General features: G+C 41.0%; 2 protein-coding genes across 12 annotated transcripts in view; one reads left to right on the forward strand and one right to left on the reverse strand.

Moving 5' to 3' along the window:
* Positions 1-246: 246 nt before the first annotated feature.
* Positions 247-17,490, forward strand: usp42 (ubiquitin specific peptidase 42). 7 transcript variants are annotated; one of them, XM_049015828.1, is made up of 20 exons: positions 248-481; positions 5,540-5,783; positions 6,002-6,208; positions 6,326-6,436; positions 6,560-6,659; positions 7,231-7,298; positions 7,496-7,566; positions 7,749-7,831; positions 8,023-8,134; positions 9,460-9,600; positions 9,697-9,797; positions 9,901-10,054; positions 10,382-11,032; positions 11,358-11,482; positions 11,683-13,131; positions 14,808-15,064; positions 15,287-15,412; positions 15,558-15,641; positions 15,919-15,952; positions 16,533-17,490. In XM_049015828.1, the coding sequence occupies exons 2-19, from the start codon at positions 5,549-5,551 to the stop codon at positions 15,921-15,923; spliced, it is 4,080 nt and encodes a 1,359-aa protein (XP_048871785.1). In that variant the 5' UTR covers positions 248-481; positions 5,540-5,548; the 3' UTR covers positions 15,924-15,952; positions 16,533-17,490. The 7 variants fall into 7 exon arrangements, 6 of the variants coding, with proteins under 6 accessions (XP_048871788.1, XP_048871787.1, XP_048871786.1 ...); XM_049015831.1 differs by lacking the exon at positions 15,558-15,641 and having other exon boundaries at positions 247-481; XR_007398290.1 differs by having other exon boundaries at positions 15,558-15,952.
* Positions 17,491-17,944: 454 nt separating this feature from the next.
* The window catches only part of cyth3a (cytohesin 3a), a 36,201-nt gene continuing 33,601 nt past the window's right edge, over positions 17,945-20,544 (reverse strand). For all 5 annotated transcript variants that reach the window (XM_049015841.1, XM_049015839.1, XM_049015840.1 and 2 more), the window contains exon 13: positions 17,945-19,303. In XM_049015841.1, the coding sequence (XP_048871798.1) occupies positions 19,231-19,303 (73 nt within the window). In that variant the 3' untranslated portion in view covers positions 17,945-19,230. The remainder of the gene's footprint in view (positions 19,304-20,544) is intronic.

The following is a 20,544-nucleotide window of genomic DNA, read 5'->3' on the forward strand; positions in this document are numbered from 1 at the left end:
TCAGTTTTTAATCCTCCTTAAAGATACATTTTGATCAAACCCATCGCAAAATTGATTGCTAACTTAATACAAGATACAGGTTTTTGTTTCAATCCTGAACAATGATAATACTTCTGCAGAAACTGCGATCCCGACAGCCGTAAAGCGCTTCACCGGATACTGCTTTCATGTGCGAATTTTTTTTCTGACATCTGGTAATTTCCACACTTTTCTACATTAAATTATACTGCTACGCGTTTCGTATCATTGCAACATACACCGATGTCTACGATTCAAGTACGTAGCACCATCTTGCCAGCACTCCTTTCCTGATCGTTTCACCAATTCTTCCGTCTCGGAACAGCAGCAGAAACTGCTTTAATACGCAGATACCCGGATGTACCCAAGGGGGAATGTACGTCATTGTTCACCGCCGGACGCCCGCTGGATAGGGGGATGGACAGATACGGCCACAATAACTAATACATTTACAAAATAACAGGTAAGGACTTTATTTAATAAAAATACAATATAGTCATCATTTTGCTGGAAAATATGGCTTGTCTAATTTGAGTTTAGACGCGTGCCGCCTTAGCTAACTGGGCTTTTTACTGTTAGTCCACCGCTGAATGTCTCGTCTATTCGCAGTAAGTGTGGCTTAGAAGAGCGTACGTGCTCACCGGTGAATTTAAAATACTGGGCCCCTCCTTCGTGAAACCTTAAACCGGTGACCGAATCGAACTACATAGCTATCTGTTTATCTGGCACCGAGTCTACGTCGAGTCAAACGACTTAATTTACTGGGTCGGCGTGTGCGTTTCTGTCTCCGAGTTGCCCCTCGTTTCACACTTCACTCGTAGCCGTCGAGCTAGCCGGTTACTCACGCTATGTGACCACATTGGCTCCGCATAATGTCCATCGTGTCACAGCGGTGCGGCTTCATTGTTACGTCTCGCCGTTACCATGGCGTTTACAAATGCCCTGCGCACGTTTAAGGTCCGATCTCCCGCGCCTTCGCGAGCTTACATTTTACTACTGTCGGCTCAATATTAATAATGGCGACTATTAATACCTTGAATTAATTAAATACCTCCCCCGACGTTTTCATTTCGTGTGAACTTTACTAATTTAGCAAGCTACTGAAGTACAGGCCTAAGTGCAGCGAGCTACCCAAGTAAGGCTTCATTTTAATTGTAAATGTAGTGTATGCACTGTAACAAATGCTTTTCCCCAGGCGAATTCGGTGAACTAGGCTATTCGTCATTTTCCCCTTAAACTTCCGTCTTTCGGTATTTTTTTTAAATTAAAGGATTAACTGTATAGGTTAAAAATTCCGTGTAAATGTCTGCAAATTGAATAAAACTGAAGATGGACACCGACATATAGCAACGTAGCAACATACAAGTTGTCACTTCCTTAAATTTAGACCTAGCCGCAATATTTGTTGTTTTGTTATATCAAGCATCATTAGGACTGATAATTTAGGTTTTTGAATAATCTGGTTTATTTAGTGATCATTGTCGTATAACTACGATAACCTAGTATATGCCTGGCATGAATTAGGTTTCACATTCATTTTTTAACTGTCACGTGTCCTTAGTTTTTAACGATATGGGAAATATGCCTACTTCATTTATGAACTATAAAATTGAGCAAAAAGCTGTAAGTCGTATATGGTTGCTAAACAAATTGAAAGTAATATAGCGAAAAGTCCTAAATTTAGTTTTTTTTCCTTCTTTTTTAAAATGATAGTATTTCTTAAAGTAAAACCGCCTGCGTCCTGTGAATTTCTTTGGTGCGTACTGGTTGACTTGGAGCTATCAATGTAGAGGTCCTTCTACAAAGTGAATGCAGTTTACCTGACTGTCGTCAACGCACGCGGTATCTGGGTTTCTCCATTAATGAAGTGGAATTGAGGCGATTGATTTCAGTGTTTAATTGTGACTGAAATCAGTGGGTTTCTCGACCCAACAAATTCCTTCATTTGACCACTTAATGCTTACCGTATTTAAATTTTACATACCATTTGATTTTTACAGTCTTGGCTCAAACATACTTTGCGTGTTCTCTTTGGTTACTGTGAGTTGTTGTTTGTTTTGTGTAACTTGAAGAAAGATGATAGATTTTAAATGATCGATTTTTAAATTTCTCAATGCCTGAGAAAAAAATTGTCATGGTGTTCCGGTCGGGAGGGTGGTTTAGATGCATTTTTGCAGGTATGTGAACTTGTGACCGGGGAACAATTTATTACACAAGCATTTACTTAAAACTACAAAACAATCTGTGTCACTTTTCTGTATTTAAAATCCAGTAGTTGTGTTTGCAAAAACGTGTACATGTGGCACTCAAGCACCCCCTGTTGCTGGCTGGCTGGCTATAGAGGAACTTCATTTCCCTCCAAAAATGTGCACAGTAGGTCCTCAGCTTGTGTGGGTGCATTAAGTAAATGCCATCATCCATGTCTTAGATTGCTTAAATCTGCACATTTTATCCATTATAAATCAAGCTCAGTTTACAATATAGTGCATTTCAGATGAAAGGGACTGGCTCTGGGAAACTAACTCCTAAATAGTATCATGTTAGACTAAATGTAACAAAGACATTAGTTTGTTCATTACGCTGTGCTGTACTGACTCGGGGCTATGTTATATAGTTTATAAAGAAAGTTGCCTAACCTGTATGCTTTCCATGCGAACCATTACAGTAGTTTTTGCTTATGACATTTTAAAGTATGTGACGTACATGGTGATACCTCAGGTATTCTTTGCATGTTTAATAATACAGAAGTACATTTGTTTAAACATAATCCCCAGAAACATAGGCAGGACAAACAAACAGGCCGCAAGACTAGGGAACACACCAGATGGGATGTTTTCCATCACGGGTCACACACTTGCATGTACAGCGCGCTGCATGTTTTTGGACTGTAAGGTACTGCACTCAAATGTGGGGAGAACATCCTTGGTCCAAAATACTTTGAGAGATGAGATGAAGAGATGTTTCTTTAAAAAAAAATTATAACATCAATGCCGAAATTGTGTTTATCTGGATTTTGTGCCTCAGATATTGGATGTCCTGTTCTGTCTCATTAGTTCCTACATCTAGCTGCATCTTTTTTTCTATTTATTGGTCATCTAAGTGTCAGCTGTACACAGTGCAGGAGTAAATTTGACTGCTGTGCAATCCAGTAAGTAGAGCAAGATATCAGCTGCGTCTACTTCAAAATAATTTGAGCTCAGAAGTCCAAATGTAACTGTAGCCTAATGTCTCGCTAAATTAAACCATTGTTATTAGAAGATTCGACCACAGAATTCAGAAGACGGGTAAATCCAAAAGGCCCCTCCGCATATTATCAGATTACACACATTGTTCAAGTTGGCACTGCACACAGAATTATTTCATTTATATAAAGCTCAGTGTGTTTGATATTAGGTTTCCTAACTGACTTAAGATATAAGCCAAAAATTAGTATTACGGCATATTTAAAGATTCTGGTGGTTTCACGGTATTTCACAGTATTTTTTTCCAAGTTCACCTTTACCACAGCAACAAACATTTACATCAGTGTATATTATGAATATCTTTAAAAAGGTGTGGATTTATTAATTATTATAAAAAATAATTTACATTTAGCTCAATAGTATAACCAACATGTTTTATTGGATTAATAGACAGCAACATATTTTATTAATTATAACCGTATATTTAGCTCCATAGTAGCATATTTTTAAATTATTGTATGTATAGCTTGGTAAGAACATGCATGCTTAACCGGCATGATTTCAACAATTATTACTATGATCAGTAATAGTAAGGATTTTGCTTTTCCGATGTGCATTTAATTGCAAACCTAATTATGTTACACGTTGTCCAAATATTCAGGCATAGACTGAAGCAATGGCTATTGGCCTAAATAATTTAATGCTGAACAGTTATGTATGGAGAATTGTTGTCATAAAGTTTTAACTGTTAGTAAGAAGGGTACACGCAGGGGACCCCTCTCAATACACTCTGCTCAGCCATCCATAGCGCTTCTAGCAGCAAATAGTATTATATAATCTGGGGCATATTGAAGTGTTTCAGCTATGCTACGGTATGGCATTATATGAATAATTCATACCATATGGAAAATTAAAACCGGTTTGCTGGATGAGCCGGTACACAGTCCCGCACTACTACCAGCATTTTTGTATTGTAGTTTTCTTACAGTGGAGGTGATACTTAATTATTTAAAAGACCCATTTAACTAAATTATCTAAAGATTTATGGTGTATTCTGTTGTGGATTTGTATTATGGGTATTTTTAATGCATTTATTGTAGTGCTAAATATTAGCAGCTATTTACCATACAAAAAAATTAATGATTCCTTTAAAGTAAATACCATTATTAGTACATGGTGGTGCAGTGGTTAGCACTGTTGCCTCACACCTCTGGGACCCGGGTTCGAGTCTCCGCCTGGGTCACATGTGTGTGGAGTTTGCATGTTCTCCCCATGTCGTCGTGGGGTTTCCTCTGGGTACTCCAGTTTCCCCCCACAGTCCAAAAACATGCTGAGGCTAATTGGAGTTGCTAAATTGCCCGTAGGTGTGCATGTGTGAGTGAATAGTGTGTGAGTGTGCCCTGCGATGGGCTGGCCCCCCATCCTGGGTTGTCCCCTGCCTCGTGCCCATTGCTTCCGGGATAGGCTCTGGACCCCCTGCGACCCAGTAGGATAAGCGGTTTGGAAAATGGATGGGGATATATATATATATATATATATATATATATATATATATATATAATTTTTTTTTATTTTTTTTTTTCCTACAAGTCAGTCACCCACTTGTGTAATGTTCTGTTGTTACCACCTTTCACTAGACATTGTTTTCTCAGGTAGTTTGCATTTATATTACATTCATTGACTGTTTCTTCAAATGGCTTACATGTATCATCATAAGTTGTTAAATTTCACTGCCGGCTTGATTTAGTGTCAACATAATGACAGCTTGTGTATTGTACGATTACGTGATCCGTTATATAATAATCAAAAACAAGTTTGCACCCCTGCTGGTTGTGTGTTTTGGTTCGATGTCATAACTGGGACATAACTGGTTCAACTTTAAACTCTTCTCTGCCCAGAGGTAGGTTACAGAAATAATATTTAATACTCCATGAACCACACAAACCCATTTTTCCTGATATTCATTGCTTATACAGTCCTGTTCTTCTTGTAGCATTTAAAACTTAATTTTCGTTGTTCACTTGTGTAGATTTTTCTTATCTAAACCAGTATCTAGATAGTACATCCAGATCTTAGAGGATTATGGGGTTTTTGGTAAAAGGCTTGTGGTTTTATGCTGGTTTTCAACTCCAAAATTATACTCCAACTGGACGCTTGGTTGTTTTGAACTGCACCCAACCCCAGATCCAATGTTGCACGTGTTTTTTTTTTCTCTCTTAACTTAAAGTGGTTAGTAAAACTTTTGATTTGGAGATGCATGTTGCTCTTGTGTAGAACTTGATGGGGAAAAATGTGCAGGGTAAGCGTCTCCTTTATGTCACGGATGTTTTATTTTTCAGCAATGAACAATGACCATAGTTGACAAACCATCAGAGCAGTCTGACCCTGAGTCAGGTCAGCTCAAGCTCTCAGGCTCCCTGTTGTCATTGACGCCTGGTGATATGGATGGAGGCTCTGCTAACTGGGGCATAGGCTCTCCACCCTCAGATACCTCCAAAGCGAAGACCTGTGTGGAGCCCACCCCTGGAGCTGCTGTTTACAGCAGCGGCACAGCAGCCACAGGAGACAGACAGAAGGAGCAGGGTGAGTGGCATGCCCTGTCAGCAGTCTGAATTGATTTATGGACAGTGCCATGATTGTTAAGATACTTGGTTTCCTCTTCCTGGATCGCTGTGTTTTCCGTCACACAATCACCACTCTGTTGTCCCTTCAGTCTTCAGGCTTTCTAAATCCTTTTAAAATTACTTTTTGTGATCTTGGCTATTTATACATGGCCCCCTTTTTGTCTTCTCCACTCGCAGTGGTGACCGGCGGTGATGGTATTGCTCCCCCGCAGAAAGTTCTCTTCCCTGCGGAGCGAATCAGTCTGCAGTGGAACCAGGTCCATCGCATTGGAGCGGGACTCCATAACCTGGGCAACACTTGCTTCCTAAACTCTGCCCTGCAGTGTCTCAGTTACACTGCTCCCCTTGCGAACTACATGCTCTCCCGGGAGCATTCGAAAACATGTACGTTTCTAGAGTAAGACTTCGGAGTAATTCCAGTGCTTGGTTTCTGCACTCGGTTTCAATTGACCTGTTTTTTTTAATAAAAAAAAAAATATATATATATATATCTCCCTGCAGGTCATGAACCCAACTTCTGTATGATGTGCATCATGCAGAATCATATTATTCAAGTCTTTGCCAACTCTGGAAATGTCATAAAGCCCATTGGTGTTCTCAATGAGCTAAAACGTAAGTGCCACGACTCTGCATGGATTCACACCCTTATGTCATGTCAGATAATTGTGCGTGTCAGTTTCTTATTACTGCCTTAGGATGAATATTTGTCTGTCTTGGATTTTGACTTTTTTGCAGGAATCGCAAAGCATTTTCGCTTTGGGAATCAGGAAGATGCTCATGAGTTTTTGCGGTACATAATTGATGCTATGCAAAGGTCGTGCCTCCCTGGAAATAAGTAAGTTGAATTTTACAGAGATATTTTGATTTAGTCAGCATTTTACGATATTTATAATCTGCCACTGTGTAATTGGGACATTTCCTTAATCCCTCTCATTATTTTCTCACGTTAGCAGTAGCTGTTCTGTTGTGTTTGAAAACACAGTTGATATACAGATTCTTCTTGCTTTATGATGGTTTGATTTATGATATTTCAACTTTGCGATGGACTGATAGTGATGCACATTCAGTAGTGAGCTGTGCCCGGGTTGGCGATATGCTATGCAATACTTTCCACCGATGCCGGGAGATGGCAGCATCCGCTCAGCCACTTCCAGTCTCTATAGCGATCGTGAGCATAAACATCATATACAGTGTTTAACAACATACCGTACAGTGTTTTTTTTTTTTTTTTTTATTCCTGTGCTTAACCAAATAAGGGAATACAAGTTTTTCAATTACTGGTATTAATTACAGTGATTGTTATTCATTGACAGTACCTGTTTGCTTACGTATCATATATTGTTATTCGACCTATGTAACCCCACTGTCAGCAAGGAGCACCTTTATCCACGTCTTTTTTTCTGCAGATTAGACAGGCAAACCCAGGCAACTACATTCGTCCATCAAGTTTTTGGAGGCTACCTACGATCGAGAGGTAGGCTTTCTCCTGCTGGTAATAATGCAGTGTCATATTTAACTTGGTAAAACTGTTGCTATTGCACTATAGAAGGGTACTAAGTGTTTGGTGGCTCATTTGGAATGGATAAAGGTTGCATACGTTTAAGACATCACTGTCTGTTTCAGTTGGCCTTTGTGGCCTGTGTTGCTAATTTCCTGTGTTTTTCTTCCTAGTGAAATGCCTGAACTGCAAAGCAGTCTCTGATACGTTTGACCCCTTCCTGGATGTTGCTTTGGAAATAAAGGTAACTTGCACACATTTAGACACAACAGCAAAAGAAATGTGTAGTGTTACAGCAATCAAATACTCTTTATTGCACTGGAAGCAGAAAGCATGATATTCCCCTCCAGTACTCAGTAAGTAGTGATAAAGATTTGTCTTTGCATTAATCCAATCTGTATGATTTCCTTTCCTGTGAATGTCCAGACTGCCCAGAACATCACCAAAGCTCTAGAACAGTTTGTTAAGCCTGAACAACTGGATGGAGAGAATGCCTACAAATGCACCAAGTAAGAGGCACTTGTCATTAATATTGTTTGTCTGTTCTGAAGATTGTCTTCTGCAATCCATATTTTTGTTAGTTACAGGCTTTATCAGTGGGTTAACAGTTATTCAGATCAGGTCTTCGTACTTTTGGGTTTAATTCAAAGTAACTTGGATGCAAAGTTGAGTCTAATACATATTTTATAATTTTTTATAGGTGTAAAAAAATGGTGCCCGCCTCCAAGAGATTCACCGTTCATCGCACTTCCAGCGTGCTGACCATTTCCCTGAAACGCTTCGCAAACTTCAATGGTGGAAAGATTGCCAAGGTAGGACTATTCTCAGTATTGTTTTCTTAAAAGAATCTTCGCATCATAAAATACGGTTTATAACAGTGTATGTGGGCTTCAGATCTCTAAAAAGGAATGTTACTGGCAAAAAAAGGAAAAAAACTCATTCCTGAATAATTTATGAAACCTGATGCCTCTGGTCTAAAGATCTTAACTGAGTAACTCAAGCAGGGGCTTCTTAAGCGATACAAATAGATTGGCCATTACGATATATATGCTAAGAAATCAAAGCACTTTGCACTTTCTGATTACCCATAATTCCAAGCAGTGTAGGAAATTGGAAAAAAAAAATTTGGTGGCAACTTTTGCCCCCCAACCGTCTAACAAATGGGGGTATTTACAAAATTCTGTGGCCACTTTTTAAAAACGGTAATTAATGCATAAAGTTTGTTTTTAATGTGAAATAAGCCCAGTTAAAATGCATATGGTAATCATCACCTTGTGCCAACATGAGTAAATAAAAAGTTCTGACTATTTAGTCTTTTATTTAGTTCTTAATAGCATTTGGATATGTGAATAATATATTAGTTTATATATAAAATGAAAACTTTATCACAGTTTTTCAAATGAACTAGTTTGTAGTCTTTTTCTCGTTAAACATCTTTTGAAACTATTGAAGGTTTATTTAAAATATTTGGGAAAATAAGGCAGTATTTAGAACTGTAAATGCAAACAGTTCCCTTCAGTAAAATAAATATGGCAAATTATGATACTTTTAACCTTTGAGCCATTCGGCAATGTTTTAAAACGAAGTGGAACAAGTACCAGTTATCCTTCACTCCCATCAGCTGTCCCATGGGACAGTTACTGAGTGGTTTGATTTTAGCGGTGAATTCCGAGAGCCTGTGTGGCATCACGGCTGAAGCTCTCGCACTGTTTGTAATCAGGATGGAGCGCTGTTGGTTTTCGCACACAATAAAAGGTATTTTGAGATAAACTTTATTGTATCATTCTGTGTCTCATTTTGAAAATATATAGATATTATATATTCATTATATTACCCCAAGCAACAGTCAAAAGTTCTTAATGGGTGGGTGGCGAAGCCATGAATGAGCAGACAATCGGTAGTCATGCCCCTAGCAGAGATGGCCTTTTTTTAGTCAAAAAATAAAATTGCCAACTAGCGTTACATAGTAAGTAGTTTCAGTTACATGTTACGTCCCCTCCCCTCCATCCTCAAGATGTTTGCCCCTCTATCACAGTATTTAGGCCCATTGTTGCCCTTTGCCTCTATTAATCTCTTCCGCTACTTCTTCCAAGTCTCAGTCTTCCAATGAATAGCATGGAATATTTGTTTTCCCCAGGATGTGAGGTACCCCGAGCATCTGGACATGCGTCCATTTATGTCTCAGTCTCACGGAGAGCCCTTGAATTACCTTCTGTACGCTGTGCTGGTTCACTCGGGATTCAGCTGCCACGCTGGGCACTACTACTGCTACATCAAGGTTAGTCCTGCGGGCTCCATTCATCGCTTTGCCCCGAGATGCTTTAATACAAGCTCAGCATGAGTATGTGGTTGAAAACCCTCTGCTTTGTTACAGGCCAGCAGCGGTCAGTGGTATCAGATGAATGACGCTTCAGTCACTGTCAGCGACATCAGAACGGTCCTCAACCAACAAGCCTATGTCCTGTTTTACATCAGGTAAGATGCTTGGTATTTTCGTCAGACCTCTATGTGAATATCTCTGTCTTTCATTCTGGGTTGTGTGGCGCTGTAACATACATTCATCGCATGGGTGTTGCAGATCCCTAGACTTGAAAAATGGAGTGGAACACAACCATTGCAGTCGAATGCCTGGCCAGTCCTCCCCACGCCCCATTCTCGCACCGCGACCAGCCGGGCCCCAGCCGTCCTCTACCGGCTTCATCGGGCCTCAGCTGCCCCCCCACATGGCCAAGGTACAGTCACATTAACCGTGTTTGCCTTGGCCACTATGGGAATCAATTTGTGTGTTTTTGCAGTGGAATGGAGCAAATGGTAGGATTCCTTAATGGCGCTTAATTAGATAATAAATTGCTTTAAAAATATAACTGACTTTTCAGGGGAGGAATTTCCCCTGAGGGCAGTAATGGCTCATAAAAAAATCAACTGTTTATTGAATTTTTTTTTTTGTTAGCAAAATCATGCTTGTGCCAATTTCATGCTAGTTACAAAGACTTTGAAGGTGTACACAACCAGTACTAGTGTGTCTGTGCTTATGTTTGTGTGTATGTGTGTGTGTGCAGAACTCCCCACACGTAAATGGGACCGGCTCCGTTCGAGGGCTACCCTCCTGCTCGAAGCCTAGTAGCAGCCTTGTAAGCAGAACAGGGTCCAGCATTCCTTCCAGTACCATTGCCTCCCAGGTGCTTAATCGGCCCACCAGGATCCCCGAGTCTGCCAAGAGGCAGAAGCTGTCCTTCCTCATTGGTCAGGGGAAGACAGTGCGGCCTCCCGGGAGCCAGCCAGCCCTTCATTACAACCCCAGCTGCTCGTCATCCATTACCTCCCAGCTACAAACACAACCCTCATCGTCCACTGCCACTGCCTCCTCTTCCTGCTCACGGTCTACCTCAGAAAATCTGCCAGCTGCAGTGTCCCGGCCCGGCCTTCCCCACGTCTCTCAGGGCTCCCGTGTGAACGGCACTTCCCATAACCACTGTGCCGCTTTCCTGGTGCCCTACGGCCAGGAGTCCTCCGAAGAGTCCGACCAGGAAGGAGGAGCCATGGAGAATGGCCTTGCTGGGCCTCATGGCATGCCCGCTGTAAACGGGAGCAGCAGGGTTATTACCGCAGAGACCCATGTGTGGGAGAATGGCTCGGGACCATCCCATAATGGCAGTAGACCAAGCCAGAATGGGCTACACAAGGTCAATGGTGTCAACCATAGTGAGAAGGTAATGATATCTTACCCTTGTTATTATCTGCTGCAGGTGGGAAAATGGCCACATGGCAATAAGAGATAGACAATGGCGATACAAGACAATATTAAGTGGCATTATAGAGTTTCTGCTATATTTTTTTCACAAATGCCAATGAGGCACTTTCCCCCTTTGTTTAAATATTAATGTATATTGTTGGTGCATATTTATACCTCAAACATACCGATACTAACTTGTAAACTGTTAGTGTGTTGATTCATCTAAAATCAATTCTCCATACCCAGTTTTTATTTTCAAATTAAATCAGGTGTTCAAGAGTATGAATGTTGGTGTTTTGCAGGTCTCTCCTGAGGCACTGGGCCTAAGTTGTTCTCAGAATCCGTCTCCCAGAGTGGGTGACGGCAGAGACGCCCCAGCCAGTGTTACAGAGACCCTGGACACAAACCCTGTGGAGATTGGGCCTGGGTATGTTTTAGTATTTGTTTTTTTTGCCTTGTACAAGACATTGAGGAAATGAGTGCAGGGGCTCTTAGTTATTTCCATGATACTGATAGTGTGTACAACATTCACTTGTGAAGCATATTAACAAGTCTACATGCAACACATAAACCTAGTGGTTTAATCTTTGGCTCTTATTAAAACTTTATTTGTATGGTGTTTTCCAGCAAAGAAGCATTGCTTCCTACAGCCTCCTCCTCCCAAATGGGTCAACCCCGCAGCTGTACCTCTGTCCAAGACAACAATGCCTCCACTAAAGGAATAAGAGCTAGCAGTCACTTGAATGAGCTCGCCGACCCTGTGTCCAGTGTGGCCTCTGATCCCGGTCTGACACTGGATAGAAATACTACGACTGAAGTTAAAGCTAAGCCAATTGATGTGGTCTCTCAAACCGCTGGTGATGTTTCTCAAAACAACACTGTCACCTTGATGGATGCTCCCGGTGCCTCTAACCACGGCTCCACAGATGCTGGTTCCATTAACAGTTTGCCATCTGGTCCAAGCCTGGTTTCTGGAAGTGTCCTTTCTAGAGTGAAGGAAAGCACAGAAGCTGCAAAAGCAGCATGGAGAAATACCTCTGAAAGCAGCGGCCATATACCCAGGTTTGAGAGCAAAGGGGAGTCTAAGGAGTCCAACCCAAGACACAGTGCCAGGGAAGGAAAGGGGGCCGTGGATAAAGCAGTCCACCTCTTTAGAAACTGGGATCGAGGGCCAGAGAAACACCGGCACCGTCGGGAGAGAAGCCGGGACCGGAGCAGGGAGAGGAGCCGGGCCCAGAGCAGGGAGAGGAGCCGTGAGAGAAGCCGGGACCGGAGCAGGGAGAGGAGCCGTGAGAGAAGCCGGGACCGGAGCAGGGAGAGGAGCCGGGACCGGAGCCATGAGAGAAGCCGGGACCGGAGCAGGGAGAGGAGCCGTGAGAGAAGCCGGGACCGGAGCAGGGAGAGGAGCCGTGAGAGAAGCCGGGACCGGAGCAGGGAGAGAAGCCGGGACCGGAGCCGTGAGAGAAGCCGGGCCCGGAGCCGTGAGAGGAGCCGGGACCGGAGCCGTGAGAGGAGCCGTGAGAGGAGCCGGGACCGGAGCCGTGAGAGGAGCCGGGACCGGAGCCGTGAGAGGAGCCGGGACCGGAGCCGTGAGAGGAGCCGGGACCGGAGCTGGGACCGGAGCCGCTACAAGCATGACCGGAGCTACCGCTCTTATAGGGACAGGTCTCGCAGTCGGGACCGACACCACAGGGATAGGGAGGCAGAGAGACGTTGGGATCGCTTTGGACACTACAGCAGGGAGCACTACCACCGGTCCAAAGAAGATCGAGACCGTAGACACGGTGAACACGACCATGATTACGACAGGCTCCTGGGGTACCGTCGCCGGGAGGAGCTCTGCAGCCAGAGGCGCCGTTCAGAGGAGGGACGAGGACGGGGGCACCACACTCAGGACGGAGACCACGGCAGAGCCAGGCACTCGCCCCAAGCCACTGCATCGCCACCCCCTGGCCGTGCCAGAGGCTCCCACATGCGACTACCCATACAGGAGCAGCACTCTGAGGACCGTCACACCAAGAAACACAAAAAGTCCAAGAAAAAGAAAAAAGCAAAGGACAAGTATCGGGAGCATTGGTAAGTTTATGTGACAGAGAGCCTTAAGTATCAAATACATACATACATCATACATAGATAGGTCAGCCGTCCATCGCTAAAGACAATCCATGCTAATTTTTTGCCATACTTAGGTTTAAAGGAAGGAAAACAGAAACATTTTAAAAGGAAAACACATTTTATGCAAATAAAAAAAATGCTGATTTATTATTTAAAAAAGAAAGAAAAACGAAAAAATATCATGATAAATATTGAGCTGATATCATTACATCCCTGGGATACAGTGATTTTTATGATTTTATTTCTTGACTATATTTAGTTTGGCAACAAAATGCACAACTTGCACTTAGAAATGTTTTTGTTATTAAATAAAACAAAGCAGCAAGCTTTTGTAAATCATGTTGACAGTGGATGTCATCCTGTAGGTAGTGGCATGTCCTTCGTTTGAGCAGCATGGTCATCATACACTGCCTGGCCAAAAAAAACATTTGAATTTACATCCGCATGTACTTAAGAGGCAATGATTGGATTATTATTACAGCTTAGCAACGTTACGCGGCGATAAAGTGAAGTCGGCCGAGTAGCTGAATCTACTGAATGGCCAGGTTATCCCTTCAACGGATTATCTCTCATTCCTGGCATGGGCATATTCCAGGACAAGAATGCCAAGATTCTTCAGGTTCAAACTGTCAAAAAGTGGTTCAGGGAGCACGAAGAATCATTTTCACACATGAATTGGCCTCCACAGAGTCATAACCTTAACCCCATTGAAAGTCTTTGAGACATGCTGAAAGAGACTTCATGGAACGTTTCAGCTCACCTTTTACCAATACAAGACCCTGAAGAGAAATGCAAATCTGGATGACAAAAGTACTGATGTTGCACAAGCAAGTGGGAACAATGCATTAGCGAATATGCGTCGTAATCAAAGCTAAAGGCGGTCCGGTGAAATATTAGTGTGCGACCTTTTTTTTTGGCCTGCAATATATTTTCCTATTCATAGCATTACTCACAGTGTTGCTACAACACTAAACACAGCTAGTTTTCCAATGGTAATTGAAATGTATTGATACAAATATTTAATTTAATGCTTAGTTGATAAAAGGGAAAATTTGGTATCAGTATCGGGATCAGACCAGAAAAAAATATATTGTACCACTATTTTTATTATTTGGGATCGTGTCCTGTGGTGTAATGCAGTGCTGTCATTTATTGATGCTCTACGGGCCTAAAAAGGGTGCAGTTGGTTTTGATGCAATGGGTTCTTCCTGCTAATACAAACATGGTACAATCAGTGTGATATAAGAATGTGACTGCAGAGGGGTATGATTGAAAAATGATTAAGCAGCCCTAGACTTGGCCTTGTGAATGTGATAAATCAAAAATATTTGGATCTCGTAACCACAAAACATTACATGAAGATCTAACCCGATTTCATTTGAAGACAAATTGCACCAAAATTGAAGCAGGAGTGGTAGGTGGCATCAGAAGACGTGTGACGGATCTTTTTCAGACTCTCTATGAACATTGTATAGCAGATCTGGAGCCTGTTTAGTTTTGAGACAAATTAAGGGAAAATTGGGCTAGGAGGGGGTAGCTAGAGACTGCAGAGGCCTGGGGTCGTGGGAGGAGTTGGGCATAGATTGCAGGGCTGACAGGGCCATTGTTCATGCATCCTGTGTGTCGTACCTCTTCAGGGGCCAAGATACATTTGAGAGGAACTCCGACGGCAGCTCCAGGAAGCACAAGAAGAAGAAGAGGTCGAGACATGAGGCAGACTCCCCATGCGAGAGCCGCTCCAGCCTAAGTGGTGAGGAGCACCGTGGTAGCGACTACGACAAGGCAAGCCGCAAGCGGCAGCACCACGGGGAAGAGCGCCCAGCCTTTGGCAAACGCTGCCGGACTGAGGACAGCCATCACACTCACAGTGGGCTGCAGCACCACAGCCATACAGGTGATTAAGCTTGTGCGTGTTGTGGAGCTCATTGCACTTCAGTGAGCAGCTTCCACAGGTGAAATACATTTTCCTTTTTTTTTTTTTTTTTAATTAAAGGCTGAATTGCCTGCATCACACATCCCTTACACCAGATGGCAACACTGAGTCAGTTTTGCTGTCATAATTAGAACCCCCCCCACACACACACACACAATGAATTAGTATTTCTTTTTTGTGTAGGGAACGCCACATCTCAGTCAAAGAGTAACACTCACGCATGCTCTCATAATGGCCTGAGTGCAGAGACGGACCACAGAGACTCGGAGCATGAAGATTCTTTCCTCTATAAGACTGAAAGAAACAAGGGTAAGTGGGACCATTTGAATCTTAAACAAAACTGAGACCCACTTTTTCAGTGGCAACTATGTACCTTTGTAAGTGTGTGAGCATTCTGCTCATATGTCTTACAGTGCAGCTGATCTCATTTAGCAGGCTTTAATTGTGTTTTTAGAGCAAGCCACTTGTGAGGACATGGGAGGGAGTAGAGACACTGGAAGACGCTTGTCCTGCAGTAACATGGACAGATGTGAAGTTGGTGAGAGATTTTTAGGGTTTAGGACAAATTCCCTGATGGTCCATAGCTATACATATGTTGCAGAAAGAAAAGGCATTGCATTAAATGTCAGTTTGTAGAATCTTCAGATATCTGTCACATGAAGCCTTACGATAAATTACACAGTTTTAGACTGAATCAGGTTTGTTTACTGTAGGGAATACAAAACTGGAAATGTAAACGTTTTTAACACAAAAAAATGCAGCGTAATATGTGGGTCTTGAAGACTGATTGTGCGCATTTCATTTTTTAAAAACAGAATGAAAACATGATTTTTTTTCCGTTCAGTGAAGGTAAGGATTGATATCAACATTCTGACCTTCCATAAAAGACAGATTAATTGTATTGGCCAGATGAGGAATACATATTGTTTTGGGATTGGTCCACCACCATACACATTTATCTTATTAATGTGATAACTTGAAAAGTATTTCATAAATCTTTTTCAAACTTTGCAAAAGTGTTGCATGGGTGAAACTCTGGAAATGATCAAATTTTGAAACAAATCACTCAAAAACTGAAATAGCACTGGAAAGTGGTACCAAATAAAAGGGCAGCCTCAGACACTTGACCTCGTTAGCCCGATAGTGTTTGTCGGATCATTTTCAAATTTAACAGGGACTTTGTATAGGAGAAGGTGTGGAACTGATTTAATTTTGAGACTAGGGAGTACATGGTTGTCATTCTGACAGCATCTAGTTTATGACATTTTTTTGAAGCGCTTTCTTGTATGATTTTTGGCTAAAAGGTGTAATAGTGTGATGGTAAGGCAGATCTTTCTAAAATAAGCAGCTTGTGCAGTATAATATGCATTTCTTTGTACCTTTTCAAGATGGTTACCAACATTCTGTATTTCCTTGTCTTTGTTTTTAGACCATGGATTTTGTGAACGCCTTCTTCAAAAGAAGTGAATTTCAAATGCCGAACAAATTAAATCCTGCTAATGGGAAAGTGGTGCTTTAATCATAAATTATACTGTATTTTTACCACAGAAGATGTTTTAGATATTCTTTTTTTTTTTTAAGCTGAAATGTTCATTTAACATGTGGTAAAAAGTATCATAGTAAACATCCTTAGAATGCGACTGAAATATATTTAATAATGAACTGTAATCAAAGAAGAAGCCTGGAGCTTAACATCTCAGCTGCTGCTCATAGACTCAGGACTTTGTCACTTTTAAATGAGACTGCTTTCCTTTTTACGGTGTTTTCCTAGGATGAATGGAAGCTAAAAAGATTCATTAAAGGAATGGCTAAGTACTTGGCTGTTGCCTTCAGAGTTGGGATGTCACCATATCCACAGGATAGAATCTGATACTGAGTGAATTGGTTGTTGTGTTGCGTACACTTGCACCCCAATGACAATAACCTGGACAGGCTAGAGAGCATAGTTTTACACACTTATTTTTCTCCTCTAGCAGCTCATCACTGGAAAGGATTTGTTGGCTTTCACTGAAAACCATGTTCCATAAACCTCCATAAATCGTGTAACATGTCTGCTCATCGAACTAGTTCTGCTTTCTAAGGCAAAAATCCACTTGAGTTTCTAGCTTCAGAAAGAATACTGTGAATTGTATTTGAACTGTACTATCAGTTATTTTTTTATACATGAACGTTCCTGTATCAGGAATATTAATAGAAAAAATATTTTTTTTTTGTTTTAATAAATTTCCACTACATAGTTTGGACCCTTTACTATGGGCATGTCTCATTTAAATGGTTATGGTTTGCTTTTTTCTACAAAATGAAATTATGGTTAATATTCTACCCTTCTGTAGCATGTAAAATTTCTACGCTGTAAAAACATGTATAAAGAAAACGCCTTAAAAATGCATTGTCATGGTCTTGTATTTTTTCTTTTCAGAATTTAGTCTACCATGCAGATTACTGTTTAAAAGTAGGGCTCTGTATATAAACATATTTATATTAGGCCTGTCAACATTAACAAATGCAATTACTGTAAATTACTCGTCGTTAATTATTATTATTGACAGTTCTGATTGGAAGTTATACATGTAAGCTTTTTGTTGTTGAGTTCATGCTTTTGTTGCATCTTGCTTAAAAAAAAAAAAACATTTGGACAAATTATTGCTGGCATTGAGACTGATGTCCGTGTGTCTTTTTCAGGGATGATTCTTTGTGTAGGTGGTTAACTTGTCTGCCCTTCAGATATACATTGGGTCCATTGTTTGGATTATTTTCATCATTGTCGCACATGTTCTGTTCACTGCCATACGTACAGCTAATACAGGATGTGTGCCATCCCACAATGCATTGTTCAGCAGCTGATTTTACCCTAGATCAGGGTTTTTATTTTCATTCCCATGTAAAACACTGCTGGCTTCAGCCTCATCAATCACCATTCTCTTCAACATCCATTCCTATCCCCCGTACCATACTTGCTCACTCCAAATGTTACCTTGTCAGCTGACCATTGACACCTAAACTGATGAAAGCTACAGCCGTAAGGTTTTACATGCAATAAAATTCACACCAAAATACAGTATGTACATTATTTACACATAACTTAAGAATCTGCCTTCCAACAGTCACAAATGGAACTTGCAACTGAGTAAAGAAAATAAATACAAACGCAAACTGGTATTGGATGTTCAATCACAAACTCGTCACAAACATTGTTTCTCCACAATACAATGTAATATTGGAAAATAAAACAATAATAAAATAGATTCCATTGTAATATTTGTTAAACTAACAGGTACTTTTATGTTAGCTCCTATACATAAGGATACTAAAAAGCTTTGACTCTGGTACTTCAAAAAAAAAAAGGTGTTTCTTTTAACAATGTTTTAAAAAATCAGACTGATGTGGAATGTTGTGAACATTCTTTATAATATCTTCTTAAATGTTGATGAGTGTTACAGCACACCAAAACAAGACCTGCCAGGGGTCTATAACCCACTTCTGCCGCATTTGTTTCTTTTTCTGTATGTTCATTATTCTGTTATACAAAATTGTACAGCTTCCTGGTATTCAGCCCTGGCTTTTCCATGTCTTACGTGATTTTTCTTTAGACACCTTTATGCCTGTGGCATTAAAGTAAGCGAGGTGATCGACATGCTGATTTCACACGGGGAAGAGGTGACCATTCTCCATTTGAAATTGTTGATGAATGTGGTGGAGGTGGAGCTGCGAGTTCTCCTTTCTGCTTAAAATACCTTCCCTTCAGGATGCACAATTTAGGGGACATATATAACAAAATTTTCCTTAAATTACAAATTTCCCGTTTTTTTTTCATAAAAATTATACTCATAAAAATTCTGTTTTGATTATATAGCTATGTTTTGAGATCACGCTGGATCTATGAACATGCATAGGTAGTTAAAAATTGCAACTAAAGACGCTAAAATAATAATCACACTGTGGAAGTAGGGGGTGTAGTTAAAAAATACCACAGCTACGGGGCTGGCTTCACATTCTCTTGTTTAGCTGTCAGTCCGGACTGATGTCATGCCTGCTCTTCTGCACTTTGGGCCAGCATCCCTGGTGTACTGAATGTCTGGAAGACCACTTGGGAATTGAGCCCGTCCTCCTTGCTGTCTGCGCAGCTCTCACTTTTTGTTAGCAATCCTTCGTTTTCTGGTGGCCAGCATGTCGTAGAAAGGATCTCTGCTGATGCTGGCCCTGTGGAACAGAGAAATAATGGAAAACGGTACTTTAATGCAATATCAGAGACGTCTTTGATATGGAAATGTATGCATGTTTCAACAAACTGGATTTTATATAAAGAAGAGGGGGAAAAGTTTGCAGTGTGACCCAGTTTAGTTTCCATGGTTTCCAAAGATTATTTTTTTCCACCCATCATCTTTCTGAGCTGAGGAATTTCTTAGCATCCAAAACACATACCACCTTCAGCACAGATTCACTGCTTAATACTGGAACATGAAAGAAGGATAACTAAACTAATGTCTAACATTAAACATGCACAAAACAGTGCTTTCAAAAGGATTATTTCTTCAGATTATTAATATGTAATAGACTTTAAGTACTTAATTTGGGTGGGAAAAATACAATTACAAACGTTAATATACACTGTCATGCCATCCAATGTCTCTCGCTTCCTCGGGTAGGCTCCCTGTAAAGCATTAGGAGATGTGGACGATGGATGGATAGATGTTCATTTGCTGTTTCACACTCCTGTGCCATTTTAACAAAGGGAACAAATACACAATGGTGCACGTTTACCGTAGACTGATGGAAATTCTGTGATCATTCCACATTGCTGACATTTCTGGAATAAACTGACCATGAGTCATAATGCAGACCTTAATCTTTTGGACAGAAACAACTTTATTTTGAAGGACCTTGTAGAAATACTACAGTATTATTACCTGAGCCTGGTTTACTCCAACCTCTGGTGGTTGAAATTATGTACTTTAAAACCTCAGTGGCACAAACTACCCTGCATTTGTATAATTTCATACTTTCACAGCTGCTTTTCTAATTCAAATGCTGAGCTGTTATTCAGATGCAGATGCCTCACAAATGATTGCAAGGCAGTGCCGCATGGCAGTAAATCTCTCTGCAGCCTGCCTTGGTGAGTAATGAGCTTTAAGGAAGGAAAAGCCCATGTAATACGAGATGATTTTAACGTTTCTAAGAACTACTGTCTTTTTCTAAAGGATTTCCCTCTGAGCGGCTGTCAACAAGTAGACATTTCTAGCTGTCTGGGAAGACATAAGATGCCAAGAGTATCACAGTCCCCATCTAGGGAGCTCAGAAGATGACTTTGGGGAATGATTCAGGAAGAACGTGAGGTATCCATTGCTGTAATGGAGGAAGCGACCTTTGTACACTGTAAGAGCATCTTTACAGTTCTTACATTTTACTCTTTTCTCCTTTGTTTTTTTCAATTTTTTTTATAA

This window comes from Brienomyrus brachyistius, chromosome 5, assembly GCF_023856365.1.
Source record: "Brienomyrus brachyistius isolate T26 chromosome 5, BBRACH_0.4, whole genome shotgun sequence".
Taxonomy (NCBI): domain Eukaryota; kingdom Metazoa; phylum Chordata; class Actinopteri; order Osteoglossiformes; family Mormyridae; genus Brienomyrus; species Brienomyrus brachyistius.

Coding starts and splice junctions, on each gene's coding strand:
- usp42 (XM_049015826.1), top strand. CDS start 5,549: ATGACCATAGTTGACAAACCATCAGAGCAGTCTGACCCTGAGTCAGGT. Junction 7,299..7,495: donor AGGCTACCTACGATCGAGAG/GTAGGCTTTCTC, acceptor TTTTCTTCCTAG/TGAAATGCCTGAACTGCAAA. Junction 15,065..15,286: donor GCAGCACCACAGCCATACAG/GTGATTAAGCTT, acceptor TTTTTTGTGTAG/GGAACGCCACATCTCAGTCA.